We start from the raw sequence: 25,967 nt of genomic DNA, 5'->3' as shown, positions 1-25,967 counted from the left end.
CACCTTTTTATTACCAACTTGATTCAACCGTTGAACGATGTTCCTGCTTTTATCGTTCAATATGAGCACTTCTGAAACTTGTGACGTTCTCGATTTGCATACTTTTGCAATGTGACCGGTTTTATTACATCGGTAGCACTTGACATTGCGTAATTTACACTGGTCTCTGATGTGGTGTCCACCACACCCTTTACACTTGTTTTGAAATGCATTATCTATCTTAGATGTGCTGAATCTCGCAGCATTATTTGCTTTAGCGTCCTTATAATGTATCTTCAATACGGGTTCTGTTGCAGTAACAGGGCCACCGGTTGTACATTTCATCTCCAGTGACGTCAAATGTGACACTTCCAGGCGTTGAGCAATTTCGTACGTAGTTTTACAATTTTCGGGCTTCTTTGCAATTATCTTGTCACATATGCTCTTTGACTCCAACCCATAAAGCAGCTGTTCAGTTAGCATTATGTCCGAAACTCCGCAATGCGTAGCTGTTTTCTTAAGTCGTAGAGTAAAATCTGCTAATGATTCCTTCATTTCCTGAATGACTTGACGAAACTTGACGCTTTCAGCAAATTTGATCGATAGAATTGTAAGTATATCCAAAATTAGGTGGGCTATAGACACATTCACGCCTTTTAAATCGCCCACCGATGCTAGATGAGATGGTTACGCTAAACCTCTCCTATGAAGCCAAATACCTCTGCACTATCCTCGACCGCCAACTAAGTTGGAAGAATAATGCCGAGGAACGAGCAGAGAGGCTTCACTGCACTTTAATCCTGCAAGAACCCTATAGGTAAAACTTGGGGCCTCAAACCACCCATAATGTCCTTGATAAAGTCATCCTTCTTACGTTATATTGACAAAGGTCAAAGAACAGCATCCCTACTAATAACGGGTGCCTTCAAGAGCACACCTCAAGCTGCGCTGGACACCCTGAGCTTAAACTCACTAAGCATACACGTAGAAGAACAGACAATTAAGTGTGATTTTCGACTCAAAGAACTTAACCAATGGTGCAGTCAATCCTTTGGACATTCTGCGATCTTAGGGACGAACTGGTTAGACGAATTGGCTAGGCTAGACTCCGAATCAGCTATTATTGGAGTTGAGAAACCAAACCATCGCTGTGCCACTTTTTTCAGGTAATTCATAGACACTACTCTGAGAGATTTCAACAAAAACGGCTGGACGAAAGGGGATGTAGCATCTCTAAAAGAATTTGGCCTATACTCTCTGAGAAGAGAACAAAGTCGCCAATGTCCTTGCCGAAACCTAATTTAAAACTAGTGGTGAGTATCATCACAGGTCACAGCAGGTGAGGGCAATGACCTCGAAATGGAACAGTGATGACATTAATTACTGTAGAATCTGTAAAGACGAGGAAAAAATGACGACGATCGAAAATTTGCCCTGCCACTGTGTAGCACTCCTTAACTTGAGACACAGGTTGTTGGGGGAACAAGTGTCTCATGGTTTGTCTTCGTTCTCTAACATTGACCCTACAGTAATTCTTTAATTAGCCAGAAGACTTAAGTGGCTAAAGACGACACGGCAAAACTTCTAGCCGTGTGTTACCCTTATAACTCTATTTCCTATCAATAATATCTTCACCCTTTCCCTCAATCTTTCTTTACACCACTTTCTTCATTTAGGATGAAAATAATGGATTAGCAGGTCTCCGAGTGACTTACAGACAGGCAGATATATATAAATTAACGAATACAACACCACAATGCGCTATGGGCTATAAAAAGCACTCAAGATTGCAAGAGTTCGAATAACTTTACATGGTTCATGTACCCTCAGTGTACGAAACATCACGATTTCACTGTATATATACAAACATATTTTTGAAATAAGACATGGTAATAATTTGGTATCACTAACTTACTTTCTTATACTTGAGTAGTTGCTAAAAATTTCTTCTGTGAAAAGACCATCAGATGGGTCAATAATAACGCTATTGTTTTCTCCGTGAAAACCGTTATCAAGAAGCGACATTAAATCGTCTGGAACGTAATTATCGCCTCCTTCTTCTGTGTCTTCTGCGTCCTCATCGTCTCTCGAGAGTAAATTATTAACGGCCAAATTAACATCAAGGTTGGTACGCTGTTCCAAACTAAGCTTGTTAAAAAGATGTGATACATAACATATACAAAGCAAACCTGTAGTTCTCTAATAATTAAATTTCTGCTCTTTCCTTGAAGGACAACTTCTGCTTGTGAGATTAGTTCCTCGGGTACATAAGTCGCTGGAACAGTTACAAGCGATCGACTAGAGGAAGTACCACCTATAATTACTCCAGTACTTCTTGATCCTGAGCTCTGTCCACCTGAACCAGATCGCCCAGTAGTGCGCATTAATCGGGCCCTAGAACGAGCTAGCTGTCTGGATGATGCTGGGGCAGACGTCTTAGAATTGGATGAAGCGCTAGAATTGTTTCCGCTAAAAAAAATTCAACAGTTATTGAGTACCATTCAACATATTACAAAGAAAGGTATTACAAATTTATAAAATTATAAATTGATATGATCAGTATTGATCAGTATATATATATATATATATATATATATATATATATATATATATATATATATATATATATATATATATAATTTTAAAAAATATATACAAAAAATACATACATTCTACATTTTTCTTTAGAAAAGTGATTTCCTGATTACTCCAGTAGTGATTTCGTTTTAGTTTTTAATGAGTACAAGCGAACTTTACCCAACTTATTATAATGCCAACAAACGCAGAGAGATTTCGTGTCCTTGTCAACTCTGCCATTTCGGCAGCTTTGAAAGTCCAAATAATTTTATTTTAGCATTCGGATGTAAATATTTAAATTTAGTACTTGGTGTAAATAGTTACTCAATGTTTGAAGAGCCCAAACAATCAGTTCAGTTCTTCATCTTTGAGAGTTTGGGAAATCATAGTAATTGGCCTCCCACCTTGTGACAGAACTGCACTCAGACCCAATGATGAGGCATCCGTTGTTAGTTCAAATTTACAATCGGGATAAAGGAGAATCACGTCTTCTGAAGCAATTCTTTTAACTTTTGAAACGTCTGGAGTTGCTACTCATTGAGATTTATTTTCAATCTTTTTGATTGGGAATCATTAATCTTTTCGTTTTCACTCTTAGGAATATCTGTTAAAGGCCTAGCTATGGACGCGAAATCTTTAATAAAACACCTGTAATAGCTCGGTAATCCTAAAAACGAACTTATATTAAATAGTGTAGGTGTTTCATAATTAAGTTTGGCCTCCACTCTTTCTGTGCTCGTTTTGATGCCATTTCTAGACACAACAAAAAAGTCGAGGCATTCGACATTTTGTTATTTTTCCCAAGAAATTCTCATATTAGCCGTGTATAATTATGACTTCGCCGACATAAACATAGCATGATTTCCCAATTTGTTCCCTCAAGACATCACCTATAGCCCTTTGAAAAATGTTGGGGGCATTCTTCAGGCCAAAAGGAAGGCGGCAGAAATCATACTTCCCATTTCCGACTGAGAATGCCGATTTTTTTTGGTTTATTAATAAAAAGTTTTATCCATACCCGTAGTACCTATATACCAAGACTAATTCTGTTTACATTTTTAGTGAATACTTAAGTAAAAAAATAATTGAACTGGTTCTGCATGGTGAATGTCCAAATTCATGATTTTGTTATGAGTAGAAGTAAGTGACGTCATGTTGTGTTTACAATTAAATTTTGGCTGAGCAGATGAATTTACAGAGTCCTTGACGACGGGTTTTGTCTGATAATTAAGTAAATCAGATAAGTTGGTAAAATCATTGGAAATTTTAAAGTTAGACCTTAGGTGACAGAATTCATTGCACTCTAATATTAAATGATTTTCCGTTTCAGGTACATTATAGGCAGAACGTACAAGTTAGTGTCCATCAGTTTCATTTTGTACCTGATGAAGGCCTGATCTGAGATCAAGCGTCGTAAAAAATCTCGCTTTACCAAAATTTGGGAGAATAACGGGTATCTGGGGTATTGGGTAGTTGTCTTCGACTCTTATGGCGTTCAGTTTCCTAAAGTTCATAACTAATCGTTTTATAATATTATCGTATTTATCCTTACTCTTTTATCAACAACCCAATCGGGATTGTTGTAGATCGATCTAACAGGTCTTATTCAATTTTTCAAAAAATTTTTTAACTTCATTATTAAAAAAACACACATGGAATATGGGTATATCTTTGTATAAACAGGATTATCAGTATTTTTTTATGATTTCCTTAAATTTTTCCGCGATGACTTGAGGTACTTGAGTGTCCTCAACTTGTGTAAAATTTACATTAGCACATTTTAAAAATTGGATCTTTTCGATGCCAGCTGAAGTTTTAAGTTCCGTTTTTTCGAAATTCAAAGTTGCATTATGTTATGTGATCGAGGCCAATGATACCATCAAACGTGGAGAGTGATGGTAAGATAAAAAATGGATTATTAATTTGAAAAATATTCATTGTACATTTATCTATAATTGCCGTGAAGCCATGAATAGACTTCACATTGACCGGTTTATCTACGGGAATAATACCTTTTAAACCTTTTATATGTTTGTATCAATAAACCCCTAAACCCTGCTACGTTTCTTTCTACGAATGGTAGCAGGGTAGCTTCTTGACCATACTCGGACTTATTTTGAGAAATATGATTTATTCTCTGAAGTTTTGCCACAGAATATCTTATCTGCCTATTTGATCTATTTTCAAATGACTTGTAGGTTTCGATTTTGATCGAATTGATTCTGGGGTATGATCATTGACGACGGCTTGAATTTTGTTGATTGTTTTAACCGTGCAGAAATAGGAAATAGTGTGGTCGTGTCTATGTGCTGTGGTAATAGTTGCTGTTCATTAGACTGCGGGGGAGTTCCATACTCTGACGACGTATACAAAACCATGGTCCGTGGTTTTCTTTAATCTCGGCACGGACCAATAGAATCCGGAGCAAGCATTCCGGTATGTGCTGCTCCCAAAACAAGAAAATAAAACAACATTTCGGTGTCGTAGAACCCGCTGCCGTGGGATTGTAACGGTGACGCCAATTTATTGAGCACTTTGAGAATGATAGGGCGAAGCGAAGAGTACTACGTCGCATAAGATTTCTTTCCGCCGAGGAGGTACCACCACGATTTTGCGAAAATCATCCAAAACGCTAAGCCATCCAAAGCGTTGGGCCCAGACGGAATATCAACGGTAATGTTGAAGCAGTTGGTTAAACCGGGAGTTGAGTATCTCACTAAAGCCCTCAACCTGTTGATAGCCACCCACATAGTTCCCGAAGCCTGAAAAATGGGCAGGGTGGATACCACAGAGGGGAATCATACAGACCAATCGTATATGCCCAGTAGCAAAGACGCTCGAGCTTTGCTCCTCCCCAGCGACAGAGAAAGTTATCCAGTTGCTAACCATCAACACGGTTTCCGTCCACAACATAGTTCCACAACTGTCGAGGACTCAGCCTGAACAGGTCGTGCCATAGAACAGTAGTTGTAGCTCTTGACTTATCAAAGGCATTTTAAAGATCAATCATTCCACCTGTCCGAGGACGTCGCCGGAACCTAGTATTGCGGAACAAGAAGTCCATTCCTCGTAGAGTGAAACGTAGCGATATCTTCGGAACTGTTTAACCCCTACCTTTCCATATGATGACTGTACGACCATGGCATCGGACCCTGTCGTTGATGATAAATGTATCAGGGTGAACAGCTACCTTTATTCCATGCGAGGAATACGAAAATCCCCACCACTAAATCAAAGGCCACACTATTTACCGCATGGACTGCGGAGATGAGAACACAGTTGAATGTACAGGTCGAGGGGCACATAATGCCAACCACTAACTACCCTCAAAATCCTTGGGGTCACATTCGACAGCAAGTCACAGCTATCTACGATAAATTGAAAATTAGGAACAAGGTCATAAAGGCGCTAGCCGGCAGCACTTGGGACGCGGAAAAAGCTAACTTTTTTGACCTCTTATAAAGCGAAAGGTCGGTCTGTGGTCTGCGAACACGGATGCAACGCAGTGGTAAAGTATTCAGACCTGACAGAATATCGCCTTCAGAACTGCAACTGGTTGCCTCCTCATGACTACTGTGACCCATTTACACGAGGAGATGAAGGTTCTTCCCTTACATTAACATAATCATATGCTTTTGTTACAGTAACTGCTTGGGTGTTATCTTGGGTTTCATTCTAACAGTTATATGGCGGACAGAACTCCCCACCCAGGCGTGTCAGAACCTGTATGATCTAGAGAGAGAGGAAGCATATCAAGCGGGTCTGAATAGCATTCATACTGATGCAGTCGCTGATGTAGTTAACCATTACAGTATGAATGACATCCTCGGAGTCCACCCCTATCTATTGCAGCTGAAGAACGCCGGCTGCCTAGGACAACCAGAGTAGTTTTGACCCAACTACGTTTAGGGTGGTGCAGCCGTCACAATTCTCATTGGGCACGAATTGATAAAGATGTGAGGAACGTCTGCCCAGGGTGCGACACAGGCCCGCACAATACGCTGCATCTTTTCAACTGTCCTGCCAAACCTACCCAATTGCCAGGATTGTTTTTTTCTCTTTGTCCCATGTGACCCAGTGAGGGCTTTGTGTCTGATCTGAACTTGGTGTGAAAATATAGAGAATATTGAATGCAACAACAAGTATCTTTGGGTGTTGTATGGTAGGAACTGTTCTTCCATCTACTTGTATATTCAATTCTCTCCTTACATCGGTACGTAAAAAGAGTCATATGGATTTTGTTGGTAACAGCAATAAATGTTGCTAGTGGACGTGTCGCATACAATCACGGTTTTAAAGCCAGTACATAATTAGCCTTATCCCTATAGGGGAACTAATATTATAATTATTATTATTTATTTAAACTCTTAACAAGGTAGAATTTCATTTTTATTAATTAGTTACAGTATTTTATCTTTTGGTGGATTCTTATATTTTATCCCGAGACGATAATAAACTTATTGGTCTATAAAAGGAAGGGCACCCCATTTTGATCTTGTATCCTCAACATATCACTGTGCAGTGTGGTTTTATGGCTGCAGGAATCATTGGACCTATTTAAAAAATGAGGCAGGTCGTCAAGCGTAAACAGTCGCAACAAATGATAACCTTAATGATAACTTATTGGTCTATAAAAGGAAGGGCACCCCATTTTGATCTTGTATCCTCAACATATCACTGTGCAGTGTGGTTTTATGGCTGCAGGAATCTTTGGACCTATTTAAAAAATGAGGCAGGTCGTCAAGCGTAAACAGTCGCACCAAATGATAACCTGTTTTTTCTTGCCTAGAATTAAAGAAATAAGTGTGGAGGACTAGTGGTTTAAACAAGACGGCGCCACACGTCACAGAGCCGGAGAAACAATTCAATCGCCGCATCAGTAATTTCCTGGTTGTGTTGTTTCGTGTTTTGGAGACAGGAATTGGCCGCCTAGGTCTTTCGATTTAACACATTTAGATATTTATCTTTGATGTTTTGGAAGACGAATAAGATGACGACGACTCAAGTATTAAAAGATGAAATTGAACGCTGCGTTAATGAAATTTCTCAACATTTACGCAATATATAGCACGAGAAGGTTAAACTCTCTGACGTATGTAGTAGTAGTTATGAAGAATTCTTCATTCACCTTGTAGTTTTGGCGTTGATTTCTTTCAATTTCATTCAATATAATATAATATACACGCTTTTATGGAGTGTTAAAGGGTTATTTAGATGAGATACAAGCAGATTGACAAATTTAATTAACACTCATACCTCATTTTAGCTGTAGCAATGGTGTTTTAATTGTATAATTATATTATATACCTTTTTGCCGAATCATTTTTGCTTAGGTCCAAACGATCGGTATTAATTGAGAAAGCGACACGAAATGCTTTTCCATCTTCCAGCAAAACACCGATGTGATTAGGCCCAATTACAACATCTTTAACCGGTATTTTGAGTTGCTCAAAAACTCGATGCGTTCCAAAACCGAATTTATTAACCTTGTCCGACACTTCACGTAATCTGAAATAGAAAAATGAAGTTATAATTATTCTCTTGACATATAGTATATATATATATATATATATATATATATATATATATATATATATATATATATATATATATATATATATATATATATATATATATATATATATATATATATATATATATATATATATATATATATATATATATATATATATATATATATATATATATATATATATATATATATATATATATATATATATATATATATATATATATATATATATATATATATATATATATATATATATATATATATATATATATTTAGACCATATCTGGCTAAATGTAAGGGGTTGTAAGCATCCAAGAAAACTTGACCGATGATCTGAGAAAGGAGGTGGAGGGGTATATTGTGGGCTTTGTCAAGACGAAGAGGAGATAGAAACTGCGGAGCATGACTTGCCGAAACTGAGCCAACGGTAATTCTACAGCTAGCCAGAAGACTTAAATGGCTAAAGACGTCACGATAATCTCTTCATTTCTATACAAACATTTTACTTACACTACCTCTCTACTTCATTTTCCTTTCTCTCTAAATTAGGATGATCACAATGGGCAAAACGGTAATCCTCTAACCTAACATATATTAAAGGTACGCGGACGCATTATTTGTTTGAGAAATGTGAGGTCCCTCAAAGTAGAAAAGGAAATCTTCTATTCTGTCTTATATTATTATATATTATATTATATATTATTATGTACTAGATTATTCGTGTCTATGCTTTAAGTATTTAGTCTAGGCTTTAAGTACAGATGCATTATAATAAGAGTGTTGAGAAGTGAGGACATTTAAAAAAAATTGAACATTGTGAAGTGCTAGTCTCAGGTCATAACTTAATAATACCCTTAGACTGATCATATCAATAATGTCAATTCTTTCTAAAATGGTTGAATATTTATTGAAAGATCAAATGTTAGAATATATAAATGAGCATTCACTATTGCACCCGAGTCAACATGGATTTAGAAGTAATCGTAGCACAACATCTCTTCTGGTTGGATTGACTGATAATATAGGAAATTCTGTCAGTGCTGGTGATTGCTGTGTTTTATTATCACTTGATTTGGAGAAGGTTTTTGACAGGATTATTCATGCCAATTTAATTAGTAAGTTACATCGTCTCTTCAATTTTTCGTCCTCGGCTTGTAAGTTAATGTTTTCTTACTTGTTCGGGAGAAAACAGTATGTGGTAAAAATGTTGCTTCCAATCTTCTTCCAGTGAGTAGTGGTGTGCCACAGGGATCTGTTCTTGGCCCTCTATTGTTCGCTATGTATGTTAATGTTTAAAGGAAAATATGTGTTCACGGATGCGTTGCAGTCATCAATTGATTTTAATATAAATATGTTGGTAACTTGTTTGTGCTGTAACGGTCTCTCAATAAATACTCAAAAATCTTAAGTTATGTTTTTTTTGGAACTTGCAAGAGGATTCAATTAATGTTTCCATTTATAGGACCCCTATAAATGTTGTAAGCTCGATGAAATGTCTTGGTTTGTTTCTTGATTCTGGATTGGTGTTTAATGTGCATGTGAATTCTTTAGTGTCCAAAGTTAACTTTATTTTAAAGAAGTTGTACTGTTTGGATATAGTTTTGCCTAAGAAGATTAGAATTAAGTTGTTACATGCCTTAATAATGCCTCACTTTTTATATTGTATTGAGATTTTTGGGGGTAGCTGCGGTTTTGTTTTTCGTAAGTTAAAACTATTGCTTCATAGGGTGATATGTTTTTCGTGTCAAACGTCGTGATCATATATCTCCTTCTGTGAAGGAGTTTCTCGGTTGTTCGTTTGAGTGTTTTGTGAATTTAATTTCATTTCATTTATTTACCTTACAATGAAATATAAATAAGCCCACAGGGCCCATACAATTTAAACCTAATAATTTATCTTAATAATTCACGAGAAACTCGAACCCTACACCTCGTTTCACCATCACCAACTAAACAATAGTCCAGTAGAGCAGTGAAAAAGTGTAGCAGAACGAGCTAAAAATAAGAGAGAACTATTTTATTACTCACTAAACATAGTATAAATAGCAACTCACATTATAACACCCTACAAATAAAATTAAGAAGACAATATAGTGGCTCCCCAGCCCAACAAAAAGAAAAACAAACAAAAAGAAAAACCCATAATAAAACGACGCAACCACTAAAAAAACATAACCTACATATTTAGGCGAAGGTACTCAATTACTTTAAACCTAAACAGACAAATGGTATAGGCAAAAGTACGTAAGGCCAAAGGATGCTGATTCCACAATCTCACCGCCCTAACCACAAAGGATCTCTCACCAATGGAGGACGAACACCTTGGACACAACAATTGAGGATTTCGAGATGATCTACAAAACACAAAGTTGTCACGAAGAGGCGAGTCAAAATAGCATTCTTCTACAAACATTTTAAATTGAGGACATCTTCTACTCTTTTGGATCTTTCTAATTTTTCGAGATCTGTAAAGAACCTGCAAATTGTTATACCACGCTTTACTCCTCTGTTGGAAAAATTCTTCTATGTAAGAATTGCTCCATTTTCAACAATCTGCCACCTAATCTTAAGACATTTAATTCTTCCAGAAAATGTTATAAGCGTAAATTATATGCTCATATCAATATTGTTTAAAATATATGGTTTTCTTGTGTCAATTTGTTTTTCTTTTTTGTTTCCCTTGCATAGTTGATTTATCTAATTCTTCAATGAATTGTGATTTTTGCTCATTTTTTTTTTTTGTTAATTTTTTTTAATTTTAATTTTTTAATAAGATTTTTAAGATTAAGGATGTTAAGAATAGTTTAGAGTAGTCATGTATAGGAGTTCTTGGAACCGTCAATCAATTGTTAATATGGTTCATTTTTTGTTAATTTGTTTTAGTGTTTAATTTTAAGTAAGACTTTTAAGATTTAGAGTAGTCATGTATAGCCTGTCGGCTAGGTTTCTGTACATTGAAAATAAATAAAAAAGAAAATATATATTTTCGATTATTATCGCATTTCATACGATGTGAAATTGTTTATGAGCAACACTGGACACAAAAATAAATATTTGTCCTTATTGGCTGAAAATGGCTATATTAGTTTGAGCTATTTTGGAGTTATGTTTGATTTAAATTTTGATATTGCTAGTTTGGCGTCCTGATTTTATTTTATTTAGTTATTTTTTTTTTTTTTGCTTCGCCTTGCTTAAGAATTTTAGTTGTATATGTGTGCATTATTTTTAATTATATAAAATAATTTCGAAGATATTGCTGGTTTGGCGTTAGCATTGTTTAGCACTGTTCATTTAATTAAAAAAAATAAAACCAAGTATCAATAAATAAATGGACTTTGTATGTATTTTTATTGAGATCTTGCTTGGAATTGTACTTAAAAAATAACATCAATTTAAATCTTACAACAAAATAATAATATTTGCAATTTTAAACATTTAAAAATCTTATAAAACAATTCCACTTTTAATGAATTCAACGGAAATAATTTTAAAATTTGGCTGAATTTTGGGAATCGCTTCTTCTTGAAGTTCTATCAATCTTACAGATTTAATGGAATCTATATTATTTTGTTGCCCCCATTCATCAGTCTCAATATCAAAACATCTTGTTGAATTTGTTTCGATAGTAATTTTGACATTCAAATCCATACAGGTGACAGGCTCATTTACCTGCATTTTTCACTAACTTAGCCTACCTTATATTCATTGGTCCATGGTTACAACGTATTGAGGAAGAATGGCGCCAGTTGTTGTTGTTGTTGTTGTTGTAGCAGTAGTACATGTGTGTGTTTGTGTTCTGCTAATCTGGTTCCAGCTCCAGGTTTAGAAATTCGGCTACTTTAACGGGCTGTAGCCAGAGATCCTCTGGAGTGAGTTGGGTAGGTTTGGCTGAGCAATTAAAAAGGTTAGCGCTGACGTAAGGGAAGGACTTTCGCCTCCTCATGTAGATGGTCCACTGGTGTCATGAGGAGGCACCCTGTCGCAGTTCTCAGGGCAGCGTTCTGGCAGGTCTGGATATTCTTCCACTGCGTAGCACTAGTATTCGCAGACCACACTGGAGCCGCATAGTTGACCACAGACCGACCTATCGCGTTATAAGAGGTCAACAAGGTTTCTTTGTCCGCACCCCAAGAGCTGCCGGCTAGCGCCTTGAGGACCTTGTTCCTACTTTTCATCTTGTCGCAGATAGCTGTGGCTTGCGCGGACGACTTGAACATGCTGTCGAACGTTACCCCAAGAATCTTGGGGTAGTTCGTGGTCGGTATTAAATTCCCCTCGACCTGAACATTCAGCTGTGTTCTCATCTCCGCAGACCATGTGGTAAAGAGTGTGGCCGTTGATTTCGTGGCGGATATTTTCATATTCCTCGCGTGGAAGTATGCGGCAAGCTCCGCGAGATAGGGGTTCAACCTTTCGCATATGTCATCGACCACTGGACCCGACGCCATGATCGTGCAATCATCCGCATACGTTACGATCTCAATGCCGTCTGGAGGGCGAGGAATTCCGGAAAGGTAGAGGTTAAACAGTTCCGGGGATATCACCCCACCTTGGGGAACTCCCTGTTTCACTCTACGGGCTTTGGACTTCTTGTTCCGGAATTCCACGTACGACTGGCGTCCACACATATAGTTGATTATCCAACGTTTCAAACTTGGCCGGAGGGTAGTTCTCTGTACGTCCTCAAACAGTGTGGCATGATTGACCGTATCAAATGCCTTTGATAGGTCAAGGGCTACCAACACTGTTATCGGGAGATGGTCTGAGCCAAGAGAAATGACGGGTTGCCAAGTCACGTCATTTATCAGACCGGGTGACACTATGGTTAAATCTGGCGAACTGTGACACTCTCCTCTTATTCTGGTGGGGGCATCCTCGTTAACCGTGCAGAATGTGGAGCAGTCAATCTGCTCTGCCAGCGCTGATCCCCTCTGGTCATTACCTAGGACGGAATGCCACAACTCATGGTGGGCATTAAAATCCCCTAGTACCAGGCGGTTATTGCCTACCAATAATGGGCTAATATCAGGCAAATAACGTGGTTCACAGCTATTAATCGGCGGGATATACACATTAAGCACCTCTACCTCGGCAGTTCCACACTTGACTGCTACCCCCATACATTCCATGTATGGGTCACTAGAGACTAGCTCAAGCGAGATAGGTCTGTACTGAACAGAATGGTGTAACAGGAACGCTAATCCCCCACCTCCACTTCTGGTGCGATCCTTCCTTAGTACGTTGTAACCATAACAACGTTGTAGGCTGCAATTTTCATTCAGCTTGGTTTCCTGCACCGCTGCGATCTTAATATTCCTCCGACTCATAAATTCCACTATCTCATCTATTTTGCCTCGAAGTCCGTTGCAATTGAATTGCAAGAATGATGCACAATCCGGAGTTGGAACAGCAACATGTGGCGTTAGGTGCTGCGGTGTTGGTTGCTGTTCTGGAGACTGCGGTGGAGTGCCATACTCCGACGACGTCTCTGACGAGGACGACGAAGAAGAGGACTCGCTGGGGACTACGTTACTGCAGCAAGTCGCAACATAGTCCCTTTCGCTGTAGTCTCGCAAACGCCTTAATCCGGAACAGTTCTTGAAGTGCACCCACTCTCTGCATCCATTACATCGCACCGAGACAGATCTGTGGTGGATGACGTTCTGACAAACCGAGCAGAACCAAGGTCCGGGGTTTTCCTCAATCCCGGCACGGACCAATAAAATCCGGAGCAAGCATTCCGGGATATGCTGCTCCCAATGCAGAAAAATAAACAAACACAAACATGTACATACTGGGTTGGCAGCCGCTGGCCGAAACTGGAATCTTGTTGTTTCGGGTCAATAAGGTATCGTAGAACCCGCTGCCGTGGGATTGAATGGCGCCAGTAGTTGTTGTAGCTGATACTACTGTGTCCAGTCTAAAGAAGGACGCAAACTGTACGAGTTTGGTCCACAACGACACTGGATTTAGTTGAGTAGGTTTGGCTGGGCAGCGAAACAGGTGCAGCGTGTGCCACAAGCATAGCTGATGTGCTGCATATCCCGGTCAATCTGGGCCCAATACGAATTGAGGTGGCTGCATCAGCCGGATCTTACCTGCGCCAAAACAACTCGAGTATGTCCGGCAGTTCTCGCTCTTCAGCTGCGTTGGGAGGGAGATTGTCTCCTAGTACGGTATTCACTCTATATCTTTCCATGACTTCTGAATTCTATTCAGTCCTGCTCGATAGGTCAGTTGTTCTATTGGCTATCTTTTAACCTCTGCACCTCTCTCTGTATATCATGAAGGTCTTTCCTTACGAGCCTGTGTGGAGAATTGGGATGGATCTGTCTGTAACACCCAAGTTGGTTTTGCATTAAAAACATTTTATTATGCTATCGCACCGGCAAGACCTTCGCCTCCTCATGTATGTTCTCGACAGAGGTCATGAGGAGACACAATGTTGTTTTGAGGTCGACGTTCTGGCAGGACTTAATATTTTTCCATCGAAGTAGAAGTGCTTAATGTGTCTATCCCACCGATTAATAACTGTGAACAACCTGTTACTAGGGGATTTTAATTCCGACTATTATTTGTGGAATTCTGTCCTAGGTAATGAACCACGGAGGATAGTTTCACATTCTGCACCGTAAACGAGGATGTCCCCAACCGCTCCTGAGGTGTACGTTTAGAATATGTTTGCTTTCAGATAATCGACTTGATTTCAGATAATCGACTTTTCCAAATTTCTAACCAAAGCGAGCTGGCAATAACATATACACATTTTGTGCATTTATGTATATGGCTTTGAATAACAAATAAAATTATTTCAAATTCAGTTGCAAAATAAGCGTATATTTTCGACGTAAGTGGGCAACAGATTATACAATTTTGTAATAAAAATGGTATCGTTCTACTACCTTAGATTCAATTTTGTGCAATCATCCCACATTCCATTCATGTTCCGCGACTATATTTATACCCTCCACCATACTATGGAGGGTATATTAATTTTGTAATTCCGTTTGTAACTCCTCGAAATACTCATGTCAGACCCAACAAAGTATATATATTCTTGATCAGCGTAAAATTAAATAAAAATAAATAAAATAAGACGATTTGGCCATGTCCGTTTGTCTGTCTGTGTATCTGTTTGTCTGTTGTAATCACGCTATCTTTCGAACAAATTGAGATAGAAGACTAAAATTTTGCACACATGTATATTTTGCCAGTAGGCAGGTTAAGTTCGTAAATGGGCTATGTAGGTCCAAGTCATCATATAGCCCCATGTAACGGTACCCCCTGATATTCGGTATTTTGATGATTTTAGCGACATTATTTACCGGGAATGTTTCAAATTTGGCATGTGAAGTTCGTAATGGATACTTTAGCCCATGCCAGAAAATTGCCTGTGCAGATCCACGTCTTCGTATAGCCCCCATATAACTGTACCCCCCCATATTCGGTATTATAAAAAGATATTTCTTCAAGTTTCGCATTTAAATATTGTAATAACTTATGACAAAAGTCGCCTATGCAGGTCCACGTCGTCGGTATTTTTAAGATTTTAACAGAATTTTGCCAAAATTGGAAGTTCGGCCCGGCCGAACTTACAGCTTTTTTACTTGTTCCAATATAAGAATTTTATTAAATAAACAAAACCAATTATTGCATATTGTTAGGGTTCTACTGTAAACATTAAAAAACTAGGCATCATTGTTATTATGCATGCACACATACACTGCCTTTACACGGTGCAATTTTTAGCTGGCATTTTTATCAATTCTCTTTTAAAATTTCTGCGTGAATCTTCGCGCCTTTACACGGTGGCATTTTACGATAATAGTGCTTGCAATTTTTCTGACATTTTATTTTATTCAGTATTTCGTATAGAGCTAATTGTTTGTAACAGATATTTATAAAGAAGTGATTTAAAATTAAATGTGTGAATCTAAAGAAGAAATTATGGAAAAAGTTATTGAGGTGTTAAATACTGCATTATTAACTTTTATTTTAAATTTCTTTTTTTTACTTTTTAATACTTCCAATTAATTTTCATATAATTCACTATACAATTCAATCACTAAAAACATCACATCACAATAAAAGAAACGCATCAAAAATTACAATAAAGAAACGATATAAAATGTCAAAATCATAAAAAATTCGGAAGAAGCAAAAGGAGAAATGCGAAGAAAATTGCATGTAACCCTGTGCGGTGGCTTATCGTGCCATTTCTTCTTCTATCCTTGTCACTCTACGCCTTTTACCAACAAAAAAAATGGCATGGTTAAAAAATGTCACCGTGTAAAGGCAGTGTATCACTGCCTGAATGAGAAGAGAAACCCAACCGAACGGTTAGGCTGTTGTTTCAATTCTAGTTTTATTTCAAAAATATTTTCCTTACGTACTACTGAAACTAATCTAACTTAACCTAGTCGCAGCCACACAATTGTTCTTATCTATTCTAATATTGAATGGAGAACATTGCAGGGCTGCTTTACATTTCATTCAAGTGATCTTGTGCATCTATTGAGCGCATCGATATCTGTGCGTGTGGGTCATAACCTTTATTATCTGACACATTATCGTTTCCCAGCTAGTTTTTCCCAGCGCCTCAACCGCACTCAAAAGTATGTACAAAGTATTTTGTACATTCTCCCGGGCGGCTTAAATGTGCATGTTTATAGTGGACTGTATTTTTTATCAAGTTAACAAATGGATAATATGGAATATTTAAATATAAAGATATGAAAGATTTGAAAAGAAAATTTATGCGTAACTATCTATATATGTTGAAATAATATCAGGTAACCGCTTCCAGGAAACGACTCCAACGTTTAATCCAGTCTCTCTTGCCGATACCACCACCTTTATCTGCCGGCTTCATTTTCCATACCGCATTCATAGTCCATCGATGCAGACCGCCATCATTCACGTCGGAAAGGATTACCATTGGCTCCATGGTACGCTCTGCTTTGTCGTGTTCTGTTTTTACGGCCATCGATGATTTGCTATTGGTTTCTCTAAGGCAATACCGTTCAAGAATCGGAACCAGAGAACTTTGCTCGGCTTTACCCATTTCTTCGTTGTATTCTTTTTCATATTCGTTGGAATACTCTTCAGGAACCGGAACCAGAGAATTTTGTTTGTCTTTTCCCGTTTCTTCGATTAATTCCTTCCCATATTCGTTGGAAATGATGCGACATTCTGTGCTTAGCGCCTTTATTCCTTTTTCCTTTTCTCCAATATCATTTTGTTTTTCGGTTTCTTCATTGGTCAGGGCAGAATTTTCTTCTTCTTTTTTCCGTTCCTCAAAATGAGGACTTGCCGGCGGGAAAAAATTCCCAGAATTACTTTCCAAGACTGGAATCTGTTTTCGTTGAACAGCATTATGTTTTATTCTTAAAATTTCCACTTGTTTAGACATGTCATCTCTCTCAGCTTCCAAGACTTGCCGCGCTCTTTCCGAGCTAGCCAATTTTTTATTGACTTTCTCTAACTTCATTTTCAGATGACGCACTTGATCTTTCTGAACACGATGTTTTTCTTTGAATTGTTCATCTTTGGCCCTCAGGTTTTCTTCATATTTGGCGAGCAGATATTTTTCGTGGGCCTCATTTCTCAATATCATTTCACTTTTTTCCACTTCGGTTGTTAGTTGAGAACGCAATTCGATTGCTTGTCCCTGCAGAGATTGTAAATTGTTTTCATATGCTTGCATTTGTTCGTGCAAACCATCTTCTAATTCTCTGTCGTAATCTTCCTTTGTTTCGACATAGTTAAGTTGTCTGTTTTCTTCCACTTGCTCTTCCCAAGTTAAATGGTCATATTTCAGCGAGAGTATCCATCGTGATGGAGGTTTCATCGAATCTTCGATTTTTTCATCGATGTCCAAGTCTGTGTAATTGCGACTCCGGGTTGCTAAAAGCTTCATTGCCGATAACATACACATATCCACATCACAGGGTACTGTCTTCATATGGGTTGGAAGATATTTGTGGTGTACCCTCAAGTACCGTCGTAACTGGTAATATGTATTTTCTACCAGTACCTTCCATACCGCGACGTGTTTCACCTTTTCAAAGGCTGACGTCGACGTTAATAACTGGAAATAGTCTGCCAAAGTGGTGATAGCTTCTTCCATTTTTTTATACATTTTTAATTTAGATGGGTCCATTTGTCCTCTTTTCAAAACTTTTTTATATTGCCTTCTTGGCTTTTATCTATTTTTTTTTTAATTTGTTTCTTTTTTATTTTGGACTTTTGATGTCCTCTTTTCAAATTTGTATTTTTTTTTTTTGTTTTATTGGGACTTTTGTTGTCCTCTTTTCGTTATGTTTTTTTTTTTTAATTTGCCCCGTGGGTCTTTTTTTTTAAATATATATGTTTAAATTTTGCCGTTATGGCTCTTTATAAGTTTATCCCTCAACGGATTTTTATTGGTAGCTATTCTCCTCTTTTTTTGAAGAATAGCTACTTCTGCTTGTAGTGAGTCTCTTACCACTGGTGGGGGAAAACTCCTACTATTTTCGTTTTGTGGTCGCTAATTCGTTTCACTTTGACAAAAGTGAAGGCTCGATTGACCAATGAGTGAGAAGAGAAAACCAACCGAACGGTTAGGCTGTTGATTCAATTCTATATCCGGCTCGAAGGACCAATGATTGAGAATAGAAAACCAACCGAATGGTTTGGGTGCTATTTCAATTCTAGTTTTATTTCAAAAATATTTTCCTTACGTACTACTGAAACTAATCTAACTTAACCTAGTCGCAGCCACACAATTGTTCTTATCTATTCTAACATTGAATGGAGAACATTGCAGGGCTGCTTTACATTTCATTCAAGTGATCTTGTGCATCTATTGAGCGCATCGATATCTGTGCGTGTGGGTCATAACCTTTATTATCTGACACATTATCGTATGCGTCAGCGCACAAGATCACCGAATTGTTCACATGTGGTATTTTATGGCGGCTGGGAAATATGTAATTTTTGAATATTGATTGTTTATTGCTAGTTTTTCCCAGCGCCTCAACCGCACTCAAAAGTATGTACAAAGTATTTTGTACACTGCCTCTGTATCACTGTATCACTGATTTTGACATTTCATATCGTTTCTTTATTGTAATTTTTGATGCGTTTCTTTTATTGTGATGTGATGTTTTTAGTGATTGAATTGTATAGTGAATTATATGAAAATTAATTGGAAGTAAAAAAAGAAAGTTAAAATAAAAGTTAATAATGCAATATTTAACACCTCAATAACTTTTTCCATCATTTCTTCTTTAGATTCACACATTTAATTTTAAATCACTTCTTTATAAATATCTGTTACAAACAATTAGCTCTATACGAAATACTGAATAAAATAAAATGTCAGAAAAAATGCCAAGCACTATTATCGTAAAATGCCACCGTGTAAAGGCGCGAAGATTTACGCATACATTTTGAAAGAGAATTGATAAAAAAGCCAGCTAAAAATTGCACCGTGTAAAGGCAGTGATACACTTTATACGAAATACTGAATAAAATAAAATGTCAGAAAAAATGCCACGCACTATTATCGCAAAATGCCACCGTGTAAAGGCGCGAAGATTTACGCAGAAATTTTAAAAGAGAATTGATAAAAATGCCAGCTAAAAATTGCACCGTGTAAAGGCAGTGATACACACACACTACCCTCAGCTAGACTCTTTCTCACTCACTCAGTCTCTTTCAGCCATTCAGACAACTCAGTCACTACACGACACAATTGTCTTACACTCCAAGTAGTAACGCGTACATCATATTTGTAACGCATTTTAGTTGCAGAAATAACCAGAATAAATCTTGCTCAAGTTTGTTAATTTATCAACTAGTCTTTTATTAAAAACGTAAAAGCACAACTAAATCTTTTACACAGCATAAGAGTACAAAAACTGGCGACAAGGACGTTGAATAAAGAAATAAATTCTTTCATTTCAATTCATCAACACAAAAATTACTGCAAAAAATGGTCAAGCGAAAACATTGTGAAATTACTAGCTGAACAGCAAACGACTATGAATTTTCAAACACAGTTACTACAACAATTAACAAATCTACTCAAGCACAGTGTACTGGAAACACCAACAATTCTACGAGTCCCAGCACTTCAAAAGCTGCATTAATGGAATCTCTTTCGCATTCCATGACAGACTTCGTTTATGAACCGGAGAGCGGATTAATTCTCCAAGCGTTGTACAACCGCTACCAACACGTTTTCGAGAAAGAAGTTCAATCCTTGGACGACCATGACAAAGTTGCGTTACTCTAGACAAAAATATGAAACAGTGTTCACGAAATATTCAGGAAGTACGTTCTTCCAAAGAATTTGACAGAAATGAGTCTCAAGGACACCCTAGAGAAACTTAACAAACTATTTGGTAAGGTAGAAACTCAAGTGTCTCAACACTACAAGTGTTTACAAATGAAAAAAATTTGACGGAGAAGACAATAAGGAATACGCCGGTAGAGTCAACTTACAGTGCGTGGATCAATTCAAGGATCTAATCTACTTCTTAGGTTTACAATCAAGCAAAGACATCGACATTCGCTTACGTTTACTCAAATTGCTAGACGAAGCAAAGGACTCCACAAGTCTAGACACTCTTGAAGATGAAACTCAACGACTCATGGATTTGAAAACAGACAATACATTGATCGAGCATCAATCGCAATCAATTTGCGCAGTTAAGAATTCGTGTATTTTCGAAATTGTTGGAATTGGAGTTGTTTCGACGAGAAAACTGCGTTAGCGTTGTATTTTGTTTTGTCCGACTTGACTTTGGCTTTGTCTGTATTTTGCACTTTTGCAAAAGTTATCCTTGTGACCTGTCTGCTGACACTGTGGACATTTATGATTTTTAAATGGACAGTATTTTGAGTAATTCATGTCTCCGCATAACAAGCAGGGCGTATTAGGAATTTTATGGGAATGCTTGTTGTTGTTCTTGGCGAATTTCTTAACTGCGCAAATTGATTGCGATTGATGCTCGATCAATGTATTGTCTGTTTTCAAATCCATGAGTCGTTGAGTTTCATCTTCAAGAGTGTCTAGACTTGTGGAGTCCTTTGCTTCATCTAGCAATTTGAGTAAACGTAAGCGAATGTCGTTGTCTTTGCTTGATTGTAAACCTAAGGCGTAGATTAGATCCTTAAATTGATCCACTTGCATTTTTGTTTTATAGCGTTGCGTATAAGACGGTACAAGACAATGCTACGTTACGGAAATCGATAACTTAAACATTTGGAACAAACCAATTTCAGCTTGGTGTCGCCAAATATGAAACGATGAACACATATCTAACCTGGGAAGCAAGAACAAACATGTTTTCGATAACAGCAGTCTGGACCTTTGTACAAAAATCAAAGTGCATATCAAACTTCTTCCAAACGCAAAAGAAACATTCATTGCAAAACGTCCGTATCATACGCCGTGAAAACAGACATCGAAACAGAGCTAGATAGACTTGAAAAAGGAATATCATCACACCAGTCAATTCTTCAAAATTTGCAGCTCCAATAGTCGTGAGTAGAAGGAACGGTAAAATTAGGGTTTGTGCAGACTATTCTACAGGCCTCAACAATTCAATTGAACCAAATCAGTATCCTTTGCCTACTCCTGAAGAAATTCTATCAGACTGTCACGATTGCACGATATTTAGTCATTTGGATCTCCCTGACGCATACCTTCAAGTAGAATTCGACGACCAAAACAAAGACTTGCTAACTGTTAATACTCACAAAGGGTTATACAGATTTAATCACCTCACTTCAGGTATCAAATCAGCACCAGGATCCTTCCAGTGAATCATGGATGAGCTACGCACAGGCATCCAAGGAGCACGAGCGTACATAGACGACAAAGTCTTGGCAAGTATATCTCTTCACGATCACAAGACTAATTTTAATTTGTTATTACAGAAAATTCAAGATTACGGTTTCAAACTCAAATTCGAAAAATGTCAATTTTTCAAACCATCAATCAAATATCTAGGTCAAATCATAGACAAAAACGGCAGACGCCCTGATCCAGACAAAATTCTTGCAATACAGAATCTCAAGGTCCCTGAAAACATTTCAGAAGTACGATCCTTACTAGGCTCCATAAACCACTATGGAAAGTAGGTCTACAACATGAGAAATATCCTAAAACCACTAGATGATCTCTTAAAATCGATCATAAATTCCTTTGGACCAAAGAATGTCAACAATCTCTCGACGAATTTAAACGCATTCTAACATCGGATTTACTACTAACTCATTACAACCCATCACTGCCAATTCACATTGCAGCGGACGCATCATCACATGGCATCGGAGAGGTAATATACCATACTTACCCAGACAACAGTGTCAAAGGCATTCATCACGTCTCAAGATCACTTACTCCAACGGAACGAAATTACAGTCAAATCGAAAAAGAAGGACTAGCACTAGTTTTCGCCGTACAACGTTGTCACAAAATGATTTTCGGAATAAAATATATCCTACATACCGACCATAAACCATTGCTCAGAATATTTGGTTCCAAAAAAGTTATTCCGGTCTATACTGCGAACAGGTTACAACGTTGGGCTCTTATCCTTCTCACCTACGATTTCGATATAAAGTATACCAATACTAAGGATTTTGGACACGCAGACGTTCTGTCAAGATTGATAAACGCACATGAAAAACCATCAGATGAGTACATCATAGCTTCCATCAACCTAGAAAAAGACATGAGGTATGATATCACAGACGACGTATCAACACTCCCAGTTAGTTTCAAAAAGATATAAATTGCTACCAAAAACGATCCAACCTTACAAACAGTTTCAAACTACGTATACAACGGCTGGCCAGAAAACAAAAACGACATAGATACATCAATTGTTTCATACTTAAACGGGCAAGATTCAATATCAATAACAGATGATTGTCTTATGTTCAATACGCGTATAATAGTAACAGAATGCTACAGAAACCAATTCACAAACAACTGTATCGCAGACACATAGGAGCAGAAAGAAGCAAATCTATCGCACGCAGATTTACGTCAAGAAATGTAACAATTGCCAAATTGCAGCAACAAGTCTAATCAAAACCAACCAACCGAACGTGTTCACATAGATTGCGCAGGTCCTGTAAGAAGCATTTACTACCTATGTGAAACTTCATCAAACACGACTGCAGCAACATTAAGGTTACTAACAACTTATTGTTCACAATTTGGAAATCCAGAACAAATCGTATCCGACATCAGGACACAATTTTTCCAAACAGATTTCGAAAATTGGTGTTCTCAACGAGGAATAAAACACACACGAACAGTTCGATATCACCCAAGTTCCAATAGTCGAGCAGAAAGATTCGTCTATACTCTCAATCTTTTGAAAAAAACAGGGGGAAAGGAGACGGCATCTAATGCACTACAAACATTTCTAGAAGTGTATCGTTCAACACCGAACAAAAGCTCACCTCATGAACTTTCTCCAGCGGAATCATTCCGAGGCCGGAAAATGCCAACATTTCGACTTAATAACAAACCCTCCACAAGCGAGTCAAGAGAGAAACCTGCAAATGGAGGAACAGTTCAACCGTACACCAAACAACGAAATTTCAACACTGGAAATCTTGTCTACGCTAAACACTTCAAAGGTAATAAAAGCTACTGGGTTCCAGGTGAAATTATAAACAAAGTGGGAAATGTTACCTACAACACTCTCATTCAAGTGAATAATCGACAAATTCTCGTGAGATCTCACGCAGAGAAGAAGTTGTACCTGCAGAGCAAAATGATAATCTTCCTCTTTAAATCCTACTAGAAGACTTCAACATTAGTCCACCAACGGAAGAAGATTCCACAACACCACCATCATCACCGGTTAAGCTTCCACAACGCATCTCTTCTCGAAGACATCCTGTACAGCCAATATCCAGGACCCCCGAGAAGTCTCAAAAATGGAGATGTTAGAGTTCTACTGTAAACATTAAAAAACTAGGCATCATTGTTATTATGCATGCACACATACACACACACTACCCTCAGCTACACTTTCATTCCGTTTGTAACTAATCGAAAAAATGATCTTAGACCCAACAAAGTATATATTCTTGATCAGCGTAAAATTCTAAGACGGTTTAGCCATGTCCGTCTGTGTCTGTCTGTCTGTTGTAATCACGCTATCTTTCGAACGAATTGAGATAGAAGGATAACATTTGACACACATGTTTATTTTGCCAGTAGGCGGGTTAAGTTCGTAAATGGTCCATGTAGGTCCACGTTTTCATATAGCCCCCATATAACGGTACCTCCCGATATTCGGTATTTTTATGATTTTTGCGACATTATTCACCGGAATTGTTTCAAATTTGGTGTTTGAAGTTTGAAATGGATACTACAGCCTAAGACAGAAACTTGTCTATGCAGGTCCACGTTTTCGTATAGCACCTATACAACGGTACATCCCTATGTACGGTATTTTGATGATTTTAGCGACATTATTCATCGGAATTGTTTCATATTTGGTGTTTGAAGTTCAGAATGGATACTACAGCCTGAGACAGAAAATTGCCTATGCAGGTCCAGGTCTTCGTATAGGCCCCATATATCAATACCTCCTTATATTCAGTATTTTGACGATTTTGGGTACAATACTTACCGAAATTGCTTGAGATGTCGTATTTGAAGTTCGTAATGGAAGCTACAGCCTGTGACAGAAAATTGTCTATACAGGCCCAGGTCTTCGTATAGCTCCTATATAACGGTACAACCCTATGTACGGTATTTGGATGATTTTGGCTACATTATTCACCGTTTATTTCAAGTTTCGTACAGGCTATATTAGGTATTTTTAAAATGTTAACAGAATTTTTGGCAAATGTTATCTTTTTCGAAAATATTCAAAGTTCGGCCCGGCCGAACATACTGCTTTTTTACTTGTTCTCACTCACTCAGTCTCTTTCAGTCATTCAGAATAAATCTTGCTCAAGTTAGTTCATTTATTATTCTTTTATTAAAAACGTAAAAGCACAACTAAACCTTTTAAACAACGTAATAGTGCAACTCATATTTAAAAGTCTATTGAACCTTTAAAACTCCGGTACATAGTTGCATTCATGGCTCAATAAGAAAGGTTGATCAACTTCAAAGAAACTGGAAATGTGCAACTCTGTGCTGGAGTCTTATAGTGTCAAACAGACTTTAAAATATGCAAGAGTAGGCTTTGTTTATTTTTAATTTTTTTAACAAAATTTTTATACTTTCAAAAACCTGCGAAACAAGAATGGAATTTCGGGGTTATTACATGAGATGAAATCTAAAATAGTAGGACAATGCAGTGTTATCGCAAAATTGTACAATTTGTTACCCATTTACGTCGAAAATTTGCATTTATTTTGCAATTAAATTTGAAATATTTTCAAATTATTGTATTTTTTTGTTCAAAACAATACACTCACATACACAAAATGTGTATATGTTTTGACATAATAAGGGCACCAAAAGAAAAAAAATGTATTTGGGGGGGTAGCTTTGTTTTACCTTGTTTAATTGTTCCATGGTTCATTTTTCCTTGTTCCTTAAGAAACCTTTCTGGTTAAGCCATGTGGGTAACTAACCACTAGTATTTTGTGTTGGTGCACAAGGAATTAATTGAATAAAAGATTTTTACAATTTTAATGAATTTTACGGATGAAAGCTATGAGTATATTTAGAATATATTTCCATATGATTTCAGATAATCGATTTTTTTTTCCAAATTTTTTACCCAAATGTCATGTTAGAAATTCACTGAAGATTTGCACTATCTATAAAAGAACAAAGGGGCATATATATACAAAGCCTCCAAGGCCAATAATGTGTATCAACTTGCATTAAATAATATAA

At 37.4% G+C, this 25,967-nt stretch overlaps 1 protein-coding gene across 2 annotated transcripts in view; it reads right to left on the bottom strand.

Moving 5' to 3' along the window:
* LOC101895110 (E3 ubiquitin-protein ligase hyd) overlaps positions 1–25,967 on the bottom strand; it is a 169,846-nt gene that overhangs the window by 110,945 nt on the left and 32,934 nt on the right. For both annotated transcript variants that reach the window (XM_059122730.1, XM_059122731.1), the window contains exons 2-4: positions 7,864–8,064; positions 2,169–2,448; positions 1,895–2,112 (exon numbers count right to left, since the gene is read on the bottom strand). In XM_059122730.1, coding sequence (XP_058978713.1) covers positions 1,895–2,112; positions 2,169–2,448; positions 7,864–8,064 — 699 coding nt within the window. The remainder of the gene's footprint in view (positions 1–1,894; positions 2,113–2,168; positions 2,449–7,863; positions 8,065–25,967) is intronic.

This window comes from Musca domestica, unplaced genomic scaffold (genome assembly GCF_030504385.1).
Source record: "Musca domestica strain aabys unplaced genomic scaffold, Musca_domestica.polishedcontigs.V.1.1 21, whole genome shotgun sequence".
NCBI lineage: Eukaryota > Metazoa > Arthropoda > Insecta > Diptera > Muscidae > Musca > Musca domestica.
The sequence above is the reverse complement of the archived record's forward strand: the minus strand, read 5'-3'. Positions and strand labels throughout refer to the sequence as shown.